We start from the raw sequence: 17287 nt of genomic DNA, 5'->3' as shown, positions 1-17287 counted from the left end.
TGCAGGAGGGGCTGCTGAACGTGGGCGACAGCATGGGCCACGTCCAGGACCTGCTGGTCCGCATGCTCTCCCTGGCCGTGTGTGACCCGGGCCTGCCTCCGGGACACAAGGTGAGCAGGGGGGGTGGAGAGAGGGAGGGTGGGACGCAGGGGGGGTGGAGAGAGGGAGGGTGGGAAGGGGATGTGGGTATGGTAGATAGAGAGAGTATGGTGGGGTGGGTATAATTATTTATTTTTTAACACTAACTCCCTTGAAACCCTCCTCCCCTCCTCCCCCCTCCTCCCCCTCCTCCCCTCCTCCCCTCCTCCCCCCTCCCCTCCTCCTCCCCTCCTCCCCTCCTCTCCTCCTCCCCCCCTCCCCCCTCCTCCTCCCCTCCTCCCCTCCTCCCCTCCTCCCCTCCTCCTCCCCTCCTCCCCTCCTCCTCCCTCCCTCCCTCCCCCCTCCTCCCCTCCTCCCCTCCTCCCCTCCTCCCCTCCTCCTCCCCTCCTCCCCTCCTCCTCCCTCCCTCCCTCCCCCCTCCTCCCCTCCTCCCCTCCTCCCCCCCTCCCCCTCCTCCCCTCCTCCCCTCCTCCCCTCCTCCCCTCCTCCTCCCCTCCTCCCCTCCTCCCCTCCTCCTCCCCTCCTCCTCCCCTCCTCCTCCCTCCCTCCCCCCTCCTCCCCTCCTCCCCCCTCCCCTCCTCCTCCCCTCCTCCCCTCCTCTCCTCCTCCCCCCCTCCCCCCTCCTCCTCCCCTCCTCCCCTCCTCCCCTCCTCCCCTCCTCCTCCCCTCCTCCCCTCCTCCTCCCTCCCTCCCTCCCCCCTCCTCCCCTCCTCCCCTCCTCCCCTCCTCCCCTCCTCCTCCCCTCCTCCCCTCCTCCTCCCTCCCTCCCTCCCCCTCCTCCCCTCCTCCCCTCCTCCCCCCCTCCCCCCTCCTCCCCTCCTCCCCTCCTCCTCCCCTCCTCCCCTCCTCCCCTCCTCCTCCCCTCCTCCTCCCCTCCTCCTCCCTCCCTCCCTCCCCCCTCCTCCCCTCCTCCCCTCCTCCCCCCTCCTCCCCTCCTCCCCCCTCCTCCCCTCCTCCCCTCCTCCCCCAGACCAAGACCATGCTTGGGGACCACCTGACCAACGTGGGCATCAACCGGGACAACGTGTCGGAGGTTCTCCAGATGTACATGGCCGCTCACTGTGGCCAGACAGAGCTGGCTGAGCTGGCCCTGAGCCTGAAGACCAGGGCCTTCCAGGCCCACACGCCCGCCCAGAAGGCCTCCATCCTGGGCTTCCTGGCCAACGAGCTGGCCTGCAGCAGGGGCGTGGTCAGGTACGCACGGAGGGACCAGGGCTGCCGGCCAACCAGCCTGATGACCTAACCATGACTGGCTGATGGCTTAATGATGACTTAGTTCTGATGACTTAATGAGGACTTAGTTCTGATGGCTTAACGATGACTTAGTTCTGATGACTTAGTTCTGATGGCTTAACGATGACTTAGTTCTGATGACTTAGTTCTGATGGCTTAACGATGACTTTGTTCTGATGACTTATGATGACTTAGTTCTGATGGCTTAACGTTGACTTAGTTCTGAGGGCTTAGTGATGAATCTCTGTATATTTCCGGTCTGCAGTGAGATAGACAAAAACCTGGACCAGATGACCAACCTGAGGAAGGAGAAGTGGATCATGGAGAGCAAGCTGAAGAAGTAAGGCTGTGTTTCCGTCACAGGGTGTGACTGGTGACACTCTGCTACCGAGTGTGTGTACGTTTGTTCCTGTTGTGCTTACTTCTGGGTTTGTTTGTGTTTTTGTGTGTGTGTGTATGTTTGCATTTGTATGTTTGTGTATGTGTCTGTGTGTGTGTGTGTGTGTGTCTGTGTGTGTGTGTGTGTGTGTGTGTGTGTGTCTGCCAGGCTAAGAGCAATCCATGCCAAGCGGACAGGCAGGAGAGAGGCCAGCGCGGGCGGGGAGGAGACCCAGGCTGTGGGCTCCTCCTCCTCCACCCTGAAGCGCAAGAGGAAGCCGGGCGGCGACAGCGACGAGGAGGACGAGGAGGAAGAGGACAGCGACGAGCAGGCGGACGAGGAGGAGGAGGAAGAGGAGGAGGAGATGATGAAGAAATGCAAAAAAGTGGAAACTTGTGACGAGGTAGGATCTCCCAGTGACCTCCAGGCTGAATGTGTGTGCTACATCAGTGCTGGATGTGGACTAGATATGTGCTGGATCTATGTGGGCTACATATGTGACCCAGTGACCCTGTGCCCCTGTGACCCTGTGACCCTTTGACCCTTTGACCCTGTGACCCTGTGACCCTGTGACCCTGTGACCTTGTGTTGCTCCAGGATGAAGGAGACCAGGCCACCAGTGTTGAGGAGCTGGAGAAGCAGATAGAGAAGTTAGCGAAGGTGGGTCCTGGAATACAAATGATTACCCACTCTCACCCCCTCTACCTCACCAACTGTACCTCACCCCCTCTACCTCACCCACTCTAACTCACCCTCTCTACCTCACCCCCTCTACCTCACCCACTCTACCTCACCCACTCTACCTCACCCCCTCTACCTCACCCACTCCACCTCACCCCCTCTACCTCACCCACTCTTCCTCACCCCACTCTACCTCACCCACTCCACCTCTACCTCACCCACTCTACCTCACCCCCTCTACCTCACCCACTCTACCTCACCCCCTCTACCTCACCCACTCCACCTCTACCTCACCCACTCTACCTCACCCCCTCTACCTCACCCCCTCTACCTCACCCCCTCTACCACACCCACTCTACCTCACCCACTCTACCTCACCCCCTGTACCGTACCTCACACCCTGTACCTCACCCCCTGTACCTCACCCACTGTACCTCACCTCCTGTACCTCACCCCCTCTCAACACTGTGTGGTGTGATTGTGTGTGGTGTTGACGTTGTGCCCCGTGGTTTCCCAGCAACACCACCAGCTGCGGAGGAAGCTGTACGAGGCCTCCCACTCCCTCCGGTCCAGCATGTACGGCCAGGACCGCTACCGCCGCCGCTACTGGGTGCTGCCGCACTGCGGGGGGGTCTTCATAGAGGCCATGGAGAGCGGAGAAGGTGAGGGGGCGAGGGGGGGGGGGGATGGGTGAGGGGGGCGAGGCGGGGGGGGATGGAATGGGAGGCAGGGTTGTATCAATAACAACCATGAAACTCGTAGATGCAGATGCTCATTGTGTCATTTGACCCCCTCAGCCCCGGAAGAGCTGGAGGAGGAGAGGAAGAGGAGGAGGAGGGCGGAGGAGGTGCAGGTGAAGGAGGAGCCTGTGGAGGAGGAGGTGCAGAAGGAGGAGCCCTCTATCGCCCCGCAGGAGGTCTGCTGCCGAACGCCAGCACACCTGCCTCAGAGGAAGAGAAGGAGGAGGAGGAGGAAGAGGAGGAGGAGGAGGAGGAGAAGAACGAGTTAACTTGCTGCGGCCACCAACAGGGCACCATGCTAGCGGTCACCATGGAAACGCCGATCAAGGACGGTGACCCCCAACCAACGCACAACAGCACCCCTGTGGCCCCGCCTCTCGTCGCCACGGCAACTGCCTCTCCTCAGCCCGATCTACCGGCCAGCCCCTCTGCTACCCCCCCCATCAACGATGCCACGCCAGCCCCCCCCACCTCCTCGCCCCCATCCTGCTCACTCCTGCCCCCTCCCGGGGGGCTGGGCACCCAGGGGAAGCCCCCCTCCCCCCCCCAGCTCCAGTACCTCCCCAGCGACCAGCTCCTCAGAGTCCTGACGGAGCGCAGTGGACACTGGTTCACCCTCCTCCCTCGCTCCCCCTGCGACCAGACCTCCCTAATCACTCCCCAGCCCAGGCCCCTCCAACCCGGCCCCCCCGCCTCCCCCGCCCTGCCTCTCACACCCTCCGCCGCCTCCGCCTCCGCCAGCCCTCACCACCCCGCCGGCCTCATCAGCTACCCTCTCGCCGCCCTGCAGGTGGGGGTGGGTACAGCCTCTGTTCGGCTCAACACTGAATTATTTATAGTTTTATCATTATGATTTATAATGTATTTGTATTGATTGATTGATGACTTATTTGAGTCATGTTGTAAAAGGCTATCTTTCTTTTCACTTGCTTTCCCCTCACTCATCCCTCTCTCTCTCTCTCTCCCCTCATCTCCTCCAAACCCATCTCTCTCTCTCTCTCTCTCTCCCCTCATCTCCTCCAAACCCATCTCTCTCTCTCTCTCTCTCTCCCCTCATCTCCTCCAAACCCATCTCTCTCTCTCTCTCTCTCTCCCCTCATCTCCTCCAAACCCATCTCTCTCTCTCTCTCTCTCTCCCCTCATCTCCTCCAAACCCATCTCTCTCTCTCTCTCTCTCTCCCCTCATCTCCTCCAAACCCATCTCTCTCTCTCTCTCTCCCCTCATCTCCTCCAAACCCATCTCTCTCTCTCTCTCTCTCTCCCCTCATCTCCTCCAAACCCATCTCTCTCTCTCTCTCTCCCCTCATCTCCTCCAAACCCATCTCTCTCTCTCTCTCTCTCTCCCCTCATCTCCTCCAAACCCATCTCTCTCTCTCTCTCTCCCCTCATCTCCTCCAAACCCATCTCTCTCTCTCTCTCTCTCTCCCCTCATCTCCTCCAAACCCATCTCTCTCTCTCTCTCTCTCTCCCCTCCTCAGGGTAAGCCTGGGGGTCAGATGTTGGGCCTGCCGTTCTGGCCCGGGGGGCTGTTGAGTCCCAGCATGCCGTTCTGCAGCAGCCCCCTGCCCGGGGGGGCCACCGGGGCCCCCAGCAGCCCCCTGCCCGGCCCCTCCCTGGAGGGGGGGGGCACCGGGGCCCCCAGCATCTCCAGCCTGGCCCAGTCGCCCCCCTCTGAGCCCCCCAGCGAGAAGCCCCCCTCGGAGCCCCCCTCGGTGCCCCCCTCGGTGCCCCCCTCGGTGCCCTCCCCCGCCCTGCAGATGCCCAAGTCCCTTGACCACCCCCTCCCACAGCCCATCCCTGAGGGTGAGGGGGCGGGGTGGTCCGGGGGAGCGGGTTGTGGGCAATCAGTTTTAGTATCTGGGTCATTGAGTTGATGGCTAGGGGTGATGGTAAACTTTCTGCATGTTAAATTAGTATATGATGAAATGTCGGAAGGTGTTTCTAAGTGTGTGTGTGTGTGTGCAGACATGCTGAGTGGCTGGTGGAGGGTGTCGGACATGGAGCAGCTCCGGGGCCTGACCAGGACCCTGCACAGCCGGGGCCTCCGGGAGAGAGGCCTGCAGAGACAGATGCAGAAGTACCTGGAGCTCATCCCACAGGTCTGCACCAAGCACAGAGATGGTGAGTCTGTCTGTCTGTCTGTCTGTCTGTCTGTGTCTGTGTCTGTGTCTGTGTCTGTGTCTGCCTGCCTGCCTGCCTGCCTGCCTGCCTGCCTGTCTGTGTCTGTCTGCCTGTCTGCCTGCCTGTCTGTTTGTCTGTCTACCTGCCTGTCTATGTCAGTCTGCCTGTCTGCCTGTCTGTCTGCATGTCTGTTTGTCTGCCTGTCTGCTTGTCTGCTTGTCTGCTTGTCTGCCTGTCTGTCTGCCAGCGTGAGGGAGTGTGACTCCTGACCTCTGACCCCTGACCCTTTAGTGGCGATGATCGAGCTGTGTGACCTGGAGGAGAGCCAGGTGAGCGTGGAGTCTGTGCGGGGTTGGTGTGTGGAGGAGCAGGCCATGGAGATGGACATTGCTGTGCTGCAGCAGGTGGAGGAACTGGAGAGGAAGGTCACCACGGCCAGCCTGCAGATCAAGGTAGGCCACACACACACATGTTCTTACACACACACACACACACACACCAAACATGACCCATCTAGAGACACATTGCTTTAGAAGCCTCATTAAAACAGCCTACATTTACCCCCCCCCCAGGGCTGGATGTACCCTGAGCCTCAGTCAGAGCGAGAGGACCTGATCTACCACGAGCACAAGCCTCTCTCCAAGACGACTCCTCCCTCTGACCGGGACCAGGTGGAGGAGCGGGTGGAGAAGGGTGCGGTGGGGCGGCATGCAGACAACCCCCTGGACATAGCGGTGACAAGGCTGGCCGATCTGGAGCGCAACGTGGAGCGAAGGTACCTGAGGAGCCCCCTAGGCACTACCATCCAGATCAGGGTGGATAATGTTGGTACGGTCACTGTACCAGCCCCTGCCCCCTCCACTCACGCAGACAGGGAAGGGTACGTTACCGCTGGGACACAAACCCCCATCCTACGCTTTTTTTTTTATTCTGAATGCTTTCCTACTTCAAGGGAAAAACTGTTTTTTTGTTTCTTTTTTTTTTTTTTCTTTTTTTTGTGGGAGTTGCATCCTGTTTCCTGTTGTGTTTTGGTTTTGTCGTCCGGCTGTTCTCTGGTCGTCTGCACGTTGCATCACTTCTGCATCAGTGACTTTGGTGATGGCATCCACATCCTGCTGGCCCTACAACATACGCACCCCGTCCCCCTCCTCCTTCCTCTCCCTCCTCTCTCTCCCTCCTCTCCCTCCTCCTCCTCTCCCTCCTCCTCTCTCTCCCTCCTCTCCCTCCTCCTCTCTCTCCCTCCTCTCCCTCGTCCTCTCCCTCCCTCCTCCTCTCCCTCCTCCTCTCTCCCTCCTCCTCTCTCTCCCTCCTCTCCCTCCTCCTCCTCTCCCTCCTCCTCTCTCTCCCTCCTCTCCCTCCTCCTCTCTCTCCCTCCTCTCCCTCGTCCTCTCCCTCCCTCCTCCTCTCCCTCCTCCTCTCTCCCTCCTCCTCACCCTCCTCCTCACCCTCCTCCTCTCCCTCCTCCTCTCCCTCCACCTCTCTCTCTCTCCCTCCTCTCTCTCCCTCCTCTCCCTCCTCCTCTCTCTCCCTCCTCCTCCTCCTCCTCACCCTCCTCTCTCTCCCTCCTCTCTCCCTCCTCTCTCTCCCTCCTCCTCACCCTCCTCCTCTCCCTCCTCTCTCTCCCTCCTCCTCACCCTCCTCCTCTCCCTCCTCTCTCTCCCTCCTCCTCACCCTCCTCCTCTCCCTCCTCTCTCTCCCTCCTCCTCTCCCTCCTCTCTCTCCCTCCTCCTCACCCTCCTCTCTCTCCCTCCTCCTCACCCTCCTCCTCTCCCTCCTCCTCTCCCTCCTCCTCTCCCTCCTCTCTCTCTCCTCCTCCTCACCCTCCTCCTCTCCCTCCTCTCTCTCCCTCCTCCTCTCCCTCCTCTCTCTCCCTCCTCCTCACCCTCCTCTCTCTCCCTCCTCCTCACCCTCCTCCTCTCCCTCCTCCTCTCCCTCCTCCTCTCCCTCCACCTCCCTGCATGGTTGCAGCCTCCAGCCTCCCTCATGCTGTTTCTGTCCTGCCGGACCTTAGTGCTGTTTGTGAAGCGGGGTGGGAGGTCACGTGTGTGTGTGTGTGCGTGCGTGTGAACGCCCCAGAGGCTGTGCTCGTCCTGACCTCATGGTGCTCCTCAGGGGCGAGGAGGAGGTGGCCCATGGGATGAAGGTGTGGAGGAGGGCCCTGGCTGAGGTCCGCAGCGCCGCACAGCTGGCCATGTGCATCCAGCAGCTGCAGAAGTCCATCGCCTGGGAGAGATCCATCATGAAAGTGGTAGGTTCCCCTAAGGCCCAGGGATGGGTATATCTCTGGGGTAATGCATGGGGATGGGTATATCTCTGGGGTAATGCATGGGGATGGGTATATCTCTGGAGTATATGATTTGAGTAGGTATAGCTCTGTGGGTAGAGTATTTGACTGCAGATCAAGAGGTTGCAGGTTCAAATCCCCCCTGTACAATATGTCACTTTGGACAAAGGTTTCCAACTATCTAACACACAAAGGAATGTAATTGTTATGATATAACATCCACAATGTACAATATAAACCCCAGATCATAATGTTTGGTTATCTATGTGAGCTGGAAGCTGTGTGTTTGGAGGGGTAAAAGGTGTGGTTGTTTCTGCAGTATTGTCAGATCTGCAGGAAGGGAGACAACGAGGACCTGCTGCTGCTGTGTGACGGATGTGACAAAGGCTGTCACACCTACTGTCACAAGCCCAAGATCACCTGTATCCCTGAGGGGGACTGGTACTGTCCTGCTTGCATCTCCAAGGTACCCTCTCCAGTCCTTCTGCACCAGCGCATCTACTTACATATGCATATATACACAGTATACAGCTATGGGTCAAATTGCCACTTGCAGTGGCCTCTTAAATTTAACCCTTCTGTTGTTCACTCAGAATATTCCTTCTCAACTTTTTTGGAAAGGAAAGAAAAAGGTGCAGTGTTTTACTGACAATCACACTGTTTCTTCGCAGGCGAGCGGTCCAATTCCCAAAAGCAAGAAGCCTCTAAACAGGCCTATGCTGGGAGGAGGGGGAGGAGGAGGAGGAGGGGGGGGGAGGAGGAGGAGGAGGGGGAGGGAAGAAAGGTGGAGAGGTGAAGAAGAACGTTGGGAAGCAGACAGGGAACGGCGAGGGCTCGGAGGACGACCCCCCCAGCGCCAGCGGCACCCCCAGGAAAGGAGCCAAGGAGCCCAACAGGAAGAGGAAGTCAGAGGAGATCCCGCCCACACCTCAGCAGCTGCCCAATCAGGAGAGCCCTGTGTGTGTGAAGAGGGCCAAAACAGCAAGAGACAATAACAGAGATCTGGGCTTGTGCAGGTACAGTGGAATGTGGAAGGGAGTTCTGTGTGTGGGTTATGCTGGATGACAGAGCTGGGATGTTGGATTTCTTCATGTGATGTGTTAATTTCTCCTGGTACCATCTCTAACTCCCTGTGTGTGTGTGTGTTCCAGAGTGCTCCTGGCTGAACTGGAGCGCCATCAGGATGCCTGGCCCTTCCTGACCCCTGTCAACCTCAAGTCCGTCCTGGGCTACAGGAAGGTCATCAAGAAGCCCATGGACTTCTCCACCATCCGGGAGAAGCTGGTCAGCAGCCAGTGAGTCCTCCTCATAACGAGACTCTGAAGTCATTCAGAGTCTCATCAAAGAGACATGTGGATCTCTTCATCTCCAAGTTGATCGATATTCATAGTCAATCGATAGTCAATAATTGTTAATAAAGAGATGTTTCTCTGTAGATACTGAGATGTTTCTCTGTAGATACTGAGATGTTATTGAGAGATTGTTTCCTGTTCCTTGACTCTGATCACTGAAACACTTCTGATCCTTGATCTTCTGCTGTACTTTAAAACATATGATTATGATGTATGCTTATATATTATATGATTTATGATTAAAAAACAATATTTTTTCGTTTCAGATATCAGAACTTGGAGACTTTCATCATCGACGTCAACTTGGTTTTCGATAACTGCGAGAAGTTCAACGAGGACAACTCCGACATCGGCCGAGCAGGACACAACATGAGGAAGTTCTTCGAGAAGCGATGGACCGAACTTCTGAAGCAAACTAACTAACCCAGCTCTGACGCTCCTCCGCTCGTCTCGGCCACCCTGGAACTCCCATCTTCTTCGTACGTCAGAGCACCAGGACGGGGGGGCCAGGCTTCACAACACAGAAGAAGAAGAAGTGTTTTGGTTTCCGTTGGGGAAAGGTTGGTCAGGTGAGAGATCAGCCAGGGGCGAGTCCCAGCGTTGGTTTTGCCTCAACAGGGATCTAACATCCAAAGAATCCCATAGAAACAGGAAGTGAGTGTTACACCATTTCCTGTTCCAGACAACAATGCACTGAATGAATCCTCCTCAACCATCACAAACATACCTGCGGTAGAAATACTTTCCACTACTTTGTAAATATTCTTTTTTTATTTAATCGTATTATAGTGAATGTATTTAATTTTGTAATAATTATTTATGAATCAATAAACAAAAAAGGTCCACTTCATTTTCTATGAAAAGGAAGAATCAGTTCAACTGCTTTGAATCGAAAAGGAATGTGTCTTTGTGTTTTAATTTTCTCCCAAATATGAAACAAAGCCAAGAAAAAACAGGACTGTTTACACTCTGCTCTGCTCGGGGTGTCAGAAGACTGTAGTCATTATGTTCAAACCTTAAAACTGCATTTTATTTACTAAATCTGCAGAGAAACCTTCAGACAGTGCTGCGTGTGTATATACTGTTTATTAATGTCAATATTAAGTATTGTTTGGAACAATGTGTACAAATTGTTTGAGAATATCAGATATTGTTTATGCCTTAGAATGATTGTAGCATTCTATTTTAGTGAAAGTGATTAATACATTTATCATAAATATTGTTTGTACAGTATATCCATGTCCTCAGCAAGCACTGTGTTTTCCTTCATTAGTAGTGCCTACCCTTCAAACAGGGGTGTAGGGAAAGATAGGTTTTGAGTTATCATTTTAATAAACTGTTATTTTTTATATCATTTCAATCCGACATGGCCTCCAAAGTCTGACAGTGACAAAGTAATCATTCCTATATACATCCAGTGAAAAAAACGACAAATATTTAAGTCATTTTTCAGTCTTTTTCCCATTGAGCATTGCCCCCCATGTTTGCCTTGCCACAGTGCACAGGACATCAGGCCATTTGTAACCACTGTGTTTGAATTTTGCTGTTTGTTGTGGCCTAAAGGAGGCAGCTAGAGTTTTTTGTATCCAAGTCAGAGTGCTTGAAGTTACTTTATTTAAGATATTGTGGAATAAAAGTATCATTCTTTTTGTAGGAGCTTTATTTTTCACTAGTGTGTGGCACGGACCTATTAAAGAAAAGATGTTTTTCAACCTATCAGGGATGTTGGTGTGCTTTTCTTCTTCTCTGTGAAGCTATAAGAAAAAAAAGGATCAAATATGAATACATGAATACACAAATACACTATAGACAAGCTGCGCATTCGCCAGGAATCCCTTGTTGACACCGACAATTTAGAACAGAACAGTTTCGACAAAACTTCTGCCACCAAATACAGAATCCACTTAAGTACAGTCCCATCTCTACAGTCCCATCTCTGCAACAGTGTAATGACAGTGGAACAACAGCGTAATAACAGCGTAATAACAGCGTAACAACAGTGTAACCACTGTGTAATGACCAGAGAGGGCAAAAGTACACACATCCTTCACTCAAGTAGAAGTACAGGTACTCATGTTTAAAAAGACTCTGGTCGTTATGATTAATATTTTCACATCCACTTTCTGAAGGCTAATGTTGGACATAAAATAAAAATAAAAAATCTGTTTGACGTCACTGACAAATAATCAGTAGGCAGCGCGTGACCAAATCCAGGAAGTAAACGTGGATTAGAATAGGTAACCGTTTAACTTCACACACTAAACAAGAATTACATTTAATACCACGTCGACTGTGTCTAATGAATATTATGCATGAGGAATAATAATATCTGATAAAACATTTAAGGTGAATTATGCTTACTTTAGCAAGATAGCTAACTTGGTCGCTGGTCAGCAGCACAGTCTAGTGTAGCCTAGTTTAAATGATTGGGGCTAAAAGGCATTAGCATTAAGCTGACGTTACTTGGGCTAGCCTGTTACTGTTTCGGTTATATTATATCAGTGTCTCATTGTCGTTAGCTAGGCCGACTTGGCTTTTTCCGCGAAGGAAATGGTGTCACTCATTTGCACCCTGCAAGACCATCGAGACGATGTCAACTGGTGCGCCTTCTCCGCGTCTCACCTAGCCACTTGCTCAGGCGACAAAACGGTCCGAATATACTCCACCCAAGACTTCTCAGAACTGTCATTTTCCCCGCTGACGGGTCACGGCTACGGTGTCCACTGCTGCCGGTTCAGTGCGTGCGGTCAATTCCTTGCTTCGTGTTCAACGGACGCAACGACGGTGGTATGGTCAACGACGACGGGTGAAATTGAGGCCGTGCTGGAGCATCCGGGTCGTAGTCCCGTGAGGGTGTGCGCCTTTTCCCCCGACTCTACCCACTTGGTGTCCGGTGCCTCTGACGGTAGCTTGGCTCTCTGGGACTTCACTACTAAAACACTCAGCGGGTAAGCGGTTTTTCCCTCCTACACATGAAAAGTTAACAAGCTATTACAGCAACTTGACTGACGCTCATAATCAATTTATGACGATTATTTTCCAAGTCGTCGGGAGCGATAATTATCGGTTGTCCAGTCTCCAGGTTGACAGGGAGGGGTTGTCTGCAAGGTGGATAGTGATTGTGAGCGTAGCGATGCTAATGACGGTGTTATGTGTCTGCAGGACGGCAGCTGTGAGTGACACCACCATGGTGGCCTGCTCCTTCAGTCCCTGTGGCCAGCTGTTTGTGACGGGCTCCACCTACGGGGAGCTGCGGCTGTGGGATGTGAAGCTGACCCAGCTTCACGCAGAGAAGAATGCTCACGACCTGGGGGTGACCTGCTGCTGCTTCTCTCCCAGCATGCTCAGCGGTGAGGCGGTCCTCCTCTCCCTCCTCCTCCTAACCCCTCTCCTCCTTCCTCTGCCTCACCCTTCTCCCCTCCTCCTCACCCCGCCTCCATGTGTGTTGTAGACTCCAGGGGGATGCAGGTCTATCTAGCCTCGTGTGGGCAGGACAGCCTGCTGAAGATCTGGCTCGTCTCCAAGTCCAGCTCAGGTACTGAATCCTGACCAGTCACACTGACCATCACATCAAATAAAATTTATTTGTATAGCCCTTTTTACACGCAAGCATGTCACAGAGGGCTTAACAGTGACCATCACATCACATTGACCATCACAGTGACCATCACATCACAGTGACCATCACATCACAGTGACCATCACAGTGACCATCACAGTGACCATCACAGTGACCATCACATCACAGTGACCATCTCTGTCCTCTGCGTGGTTGTGTGTGATGTGCTGCCGATGTGTGTGTGTGATGTGTGTGTGTGTTCTGGCCAGCAGGCTGTAAGGTGCAGCTGCAGTACTGTCTAACAGGCCAGTCCGCCCCGGTCCTCTCCTGCTCCTACTCTGCTGACGGCCAGCTGCTGGTGTCTGGGTGAGGAGCGCTGTGTGACCGGCCCTCCAGCCCTCACAGGGATATCAGCACGTCAAGCATGCTTACTGTGCTTAGATTTTGAAGGTTTTGATGCTGTGTGCCCCTTGAGCTAAACCACTTCCAGTCTCTCTACACGCTTTAGCTTATTATTTTTGGTCCAGTTAACAGTAACCCCATCTGACCACAGGAGGGCAGCATAATATTTTCTATTTCCTGCTGGTCCTGAGAGAGTCCTCAGTATTAAGGGTGCAGGCTGGAGGCAGTGATGTCTAACACAGGTGTGGTTTGTGGTGTACATATATCACTCTGACATGATCCCTGATGTGGACAAATGTGTTTTTGTTTTGCAGCTCTGTGGACAAAACCGTCACAGTTTACGATGCCGTGAGTTTCATTACATAGACCTTCCCTAGATGTAATTTTACAGTTCCCATGGTGATGTGTACGTACTGTGTAGATTAATATTCAATTGTTTGTGCTGGACCTCCCTGGTAATGATAAACATCCTTCTCATCACCTCCTGTCTCCATGTCAACAGAACCGTGGAGTCCTTCTCTATACTCTGAACCAGCATGACAGGTGAGAACAACACCGGCCACATGCCTCATCAGTGCTCTGAGGGTGGAGAGTTTAACATGGATGAGTATCCTGATCTGGGGGTGTCTGTGGTCGTGGTTGATCTGGGGGTGTCTGTGGTCGTGGTTGATCTCCTGATCTGGGGGTGTCTGTGGTTGCGGTCGCAGGTACGTGACAGCGTGTTCCTGCTCCCCTGTGCTCCCGCTCATCGCCTCAGGCTCCATGGACAAGACTGTGAACATCTGGAGGCTGGAGGACGGGCACAGCCGGCACGGTGGGTGGAGGAGCAGGGTACAGATACAGTACATGTACACGCTTACAGATACAACATGTACAGATACAACATGTACATATACATGGGAGTCAGGTGGCTGAGCGGTGAGGGAGTCGGGCTAGTAATCCGAAGGTTGCCAGTTCGATTCCCGGTCATGCCAACTGACGTTGTGTCCTTGGGCAAGGCACTTCACCCTACTTGCCTCGGGGGAATGTCCCTGTACTTACTGTAAGTCGCTCTGGATAAGAGCGTCTGCTAAATGACTAAATGTAAATGATACATATATACACACACACCCTTCGTCTCTCTCATGTAGGTGAAGTACTCGCATAATTTCTGCTGTCGTCTTTTTGTTTGATTACGTCTCTTTATTCTCTCCCACCACTTCCCTCCCTGGTGAGTGTTATCTGCCGGCCTTTTATGAGCCGCATGGAGCTGCCGTTCATCCAGGAGAGCCTGGCATCCTGTTGATATCAGAGATGGTTTTATCGACTGCTGGACTCGGCAGGGTGAAGCCCTTTTACCGACTGCTGGACTCGGCAGGGTGAAGCCCTTTTATCGACTGCTGGACTCGGCAGGGTGAAGCCCTTTTATCGCTAGGAGCCGGCGTCCCCCCCCCCAGACTCAGCCCTCACTAGAAACACTGCCTGCCGAGAGCAGAATTGGCTTCACATCTTGTGGATAACTGATGATAGCTTTCTACAGTGCTGCCTCTCCCCCTCCTCATCTTCATTGTTATCTGTGTCTGTTGAGTCCTGATAGCGTTTCTTTCTTTTTTTAATGCTTCTTTATGTTTTCGTCAGACGAGTCTTCACAGCTTTTAAGATGGTGCTGTTCATTTGAGATGTTTTATTTTCGCCCTACAGAGGAATCTTCAGCATCTTCGAGCGAAGGTAGATTTACACAGTTACAGGAAGCTGAGGGTGGATAGGTGCGGGTTGTTCTTTTAACTGCTAATTACAATTCACTTCCTGTTTTGATGTCCCCCAGGGAGGACATTGGCCGGTCACTCCAAGCTGCTGGTCAGTGATTGGTCAGAGGAGGAGGTAGCAAGCTGGTTGGTGGAGGAGGGGCTGGAAGGGCTGGTGGAGGTCTTCAGAGCCAATAACATCGAAGGGGCGGAGCTTCTCAGTCTGACCAGGGACACCCTGGCCTCTGAGCTACATATAGGTGACACACACACTATCACTATCACACACATTTCCACCACACACACTACACTACGCTCTGGATAAGAGCGTCTGCTAAAATGACTAAATGTACACAACACACGCACTAGGTCCTGGTCTTGTCTATGCTCATGTTATTGGTGTGGATGGGACACAGCTGGGCTAGTGACGAAATTATGAAAGGATGTTGGATGGGAGACTTATTCAGGATTACATCATATTAGGCTTTACTGTACACGCATTAGGTTGTGATTTTCCAAGCAGGGCTTGTTACATAACCCAATCCCTGATCCTAAAGTATATTCATACAGTGTAGCCTAACATAATATGGTTTACAGATTTAGTAAAATGTCCTCCAATATTACTTTGTCAGAATGATTCCCCATATCTTCCTCAATGCAGAATTTACAGAAACTTTTATCGTTTATTATAAGTTTATAGTTAAGTTGCCCATGAAAACGTACTACAGTACAGGTCAATCGCCTGAATACAGTTCTTCTTTTTGTGTGTGTGTGTGTGTGTGTGTGTAGAGTCGATGGGCTTGCGTAGTAAGGTTCTGAGGAAGATCGAGGAGCTGAAGAGCGCGTGCGTGTGCACCGGTGTTCCTGACGAGTTCCTCTGTCCAATCACACGAGAGCTGATGAGGGACCCCGTCATCGCTGCAGGTGGGTGCTGACCGGGGGTGTCCGGGTGTCCGTTCACAACGTGACCGCCTGTGTTGGTTAGCCAACTTAGCTGACACAATCCGCTAACGGCTTCGCTAGCTAGCCAGTGTGGGGAGTATAGCTACGTAGGCCTAGATGGAGAAATGTGGTTTTGGGAGAGATGGAGTTACTGGTCTTAATATGGTGTTCCAATGTCATGCCATCAAGACATACACAAAACATGAAAATGTCGGCATCTCTAATTGGACAGGGTTATACACGTCATCTGTATTTGTATTTCATAATTGAGTTGCAATATTTGATTTATTTATATGAATACACTAAGCTAGTATATCAAACGGTTCTAATCCCTTTGGTCATTTACCCCAAAACACACATACTAACCCCTTTGATCATTTCACCCAAAACACACATACTAACCCCTTTGGTCATTTCATCCAAAACACACATGCTAACCCCTTTGGTCATTTCATCCAAAACACACATGCTAACCCCTTTGGTCATTTCATCCAAAACACACATGCCAACCCCGTTGGTCATTTCATACAAAACACACATGCTAACCCCTTTGGTCATTTACCACAAAACACACATGCTAACCAGAGTGCGAATTAAACAATGATAATCAGGGGGGTAAACTTCTTTTCCAGGGCGTAAAGTAATATTTACGATTACAGGTAAGAACGATATATAAATGTATCGACCCCCCCGACCTGTTGTTTTTACCTCTTTTGGGGGGGTCCAAGTCTTAATTAGGGGGTCAAACCCCCCCCATGCCCCCCCGTAATTCGAACCCTGGGTTCTGTTTTCTTAAATAGACGGTTACTCGTACGAAAGAGAGGCGATGGAGAGCTGGATCAGCACTAAGAATCGGACCAGCCCCATGACCAACCTGCCCTTACAGACTACTCTGCTGACGCCCAATAGAACGCTCAAGATGGCTATTGGTCGCTGGCAGACCAGCCAATGAGAGGAGGACTCGCCGCGTGGGATCCACTCTTCTTCCAGACTATCCTTCTGTTCCTCCAGTCAGACCGCAAGCTTCGCTTGGAGCACGAACTGTGAAATGTTGAAGTCTTTCAGGTGTATTGAGCTTAGTACAATCTGTCACTGCCTGCAATATCTCTCCATGATTTATATATATTTTTATGTTCTGTAAGAAGTGAAGGCTACACTGCTTACACTGATTTTAATTACATAACAATTCCCATGTACCTGCAATGTTACAGTAGGTGTTGTTGTGTAGTTTATGTAACCAAAAGTTTTGAAATGATTGAAATAGTCATTTGAGACCCTAACACACTGTCTAGACAACATAGTTTGAGGAGAACAAACTTTTGAGATTCTCACGTTGGTCCATACACATTTTCATGCGGGCTATTTTGAAATGCTCTTGAAATTGTAGCAGTACTTACAGTAGATACTCAGATGGAAGGATTATCAAAGGAAGGAGAGCTTGTTTCATTTGACTTTATTGTTTCATAATGGTAATTGCTAGTAGTAGTAGTTTAGCATACAATAGTACATTGTAATAAATCAAGCATGGTAACAAAGTACATGTAAACTTCTTAACTTCAGATACAAGCAGTTATGTACCTTCTCCAGCCTTACTGTACACTCGTGTCATGTGTCCACAAACTTCTCAACAAGTCTTTCAACTGTGCAAAAATAAATATATATTATATATTGCTCTTATAGTTTCCAAGCTATCGGTGCAATGAATAAAGTTACAACTACTAACAGTACTGTCTCTAGGTGTTTATGAAGAGTACACAGGGACACAACGAGC

At 52.1% G+C, this 17287-nt stretch overlaps 2 protein-coding genes across 3 annotated transcripts in view; both read left to right on the top strand.

Annotated features, from left to right (window-relative positions):
• LOC134007830 (bromodomain adjacent to zinc finger domain protein 2B-like) overlaps window positions 1-10606 on the top strand; it is a 13719-nt gene extending 3113 nt beyond the window's left edge. The window contains 18 exon segments of the mRNA XM_062447539.1: window positions 6-110; window positions 1070-1293; window positions 1598-1672; window positions 1880-2114; window positions 2309-2371; window positions 2910-3054; window positions 3190-3392; window positions 3395-3928; window positions 4611-4935; window positions 5098-5253; window positions 5545-5705; window positions 5826-6133; window positions 7366-7501; window positions 7857-8003; window positions 8209-8255; window positions 8293-8553; window positions 8689-8832; window positions 9156-10606. Of these exon segments, the coding sequence (XP_062303523.1) occupies window positions 6-110; window positions 1070-1293; window positions 1598-1672; window positions 1880-2114; window positions 2309-2371; window positions 2910-3054; window positions 3190-3392; window positions 3395-3928; window positions 4611-4935; window positions 5098-5253; window positions 5545-5705; window positions 5826-6133; window positions 7366-7501; window positions 7857-8003; window positions 8209-8255; window positions 8293-8553; window positions 8689-8832; window positions 9156-9312 (3426 nt within the window). The 3' untranslated portion in view covers window positions 9313-10606.
• A 483-nt stretch (window positions 10607-11089) lies between these two features.
• On the top strand, window positions 11090-17219 carry wdsub1 (WD repeat, sterile alpha motif and U-box domain containing 1). 2 transcript variants are annotated; one of them, XM_062447374.1, is made up of 11 exons: window positions 11090-11837; window positions 12052-12239; window positions 12341-12424; window positions 12718-12814; window positions 13165-13198; window positions 13353-13393; window positions 13558-13664; window positions 14531-14557; window positions 14655-14834; window positions 15364-15498; window positions 16317-17219. In XM_062447374.1, exons 1-11 carry the CDS (start codon window positions 11440-11442, stop codon window positions 16466-16468), a joined length of 1443 nt encoding a protein of 480 aa, XP_062303358.1. In that variant the 5' UTR covers window positions 11090-11439; the 3' UTR covers window positions 16469-17219. The 2 variants fall into 2 exon arrangements, with proteins under 2 accessions (XP_062303358.1, XP_062303359.1); XM_062447375.1 differs by having other exon boundaries at window positions 11091-11837; window positions 12721-12814; window positions 16317-17202.
• The last annotated feature ends 68 nt before the right edge of the window (window positions 17220-17287 follow it).

The sequence above is a fragment of the Osmerus eperlanus genome, chromosome 21 (assembly GCF_963692335.1).
Source record: "Osmerus eperlanus chromosome 21, fOsmEpe2.1, whole genome shotgun sequence".
In the NCBI taxonomy this organism is placed as follows: Eukaryota; Metazoa; Chordata; class Actinopteri; order Osmeriformes; family Osmeridae; genus Osmerus; species Osmerus eperlanus.
This window is presented reverse-complemented; position numbering and strand designations above follow the sequence as displayed.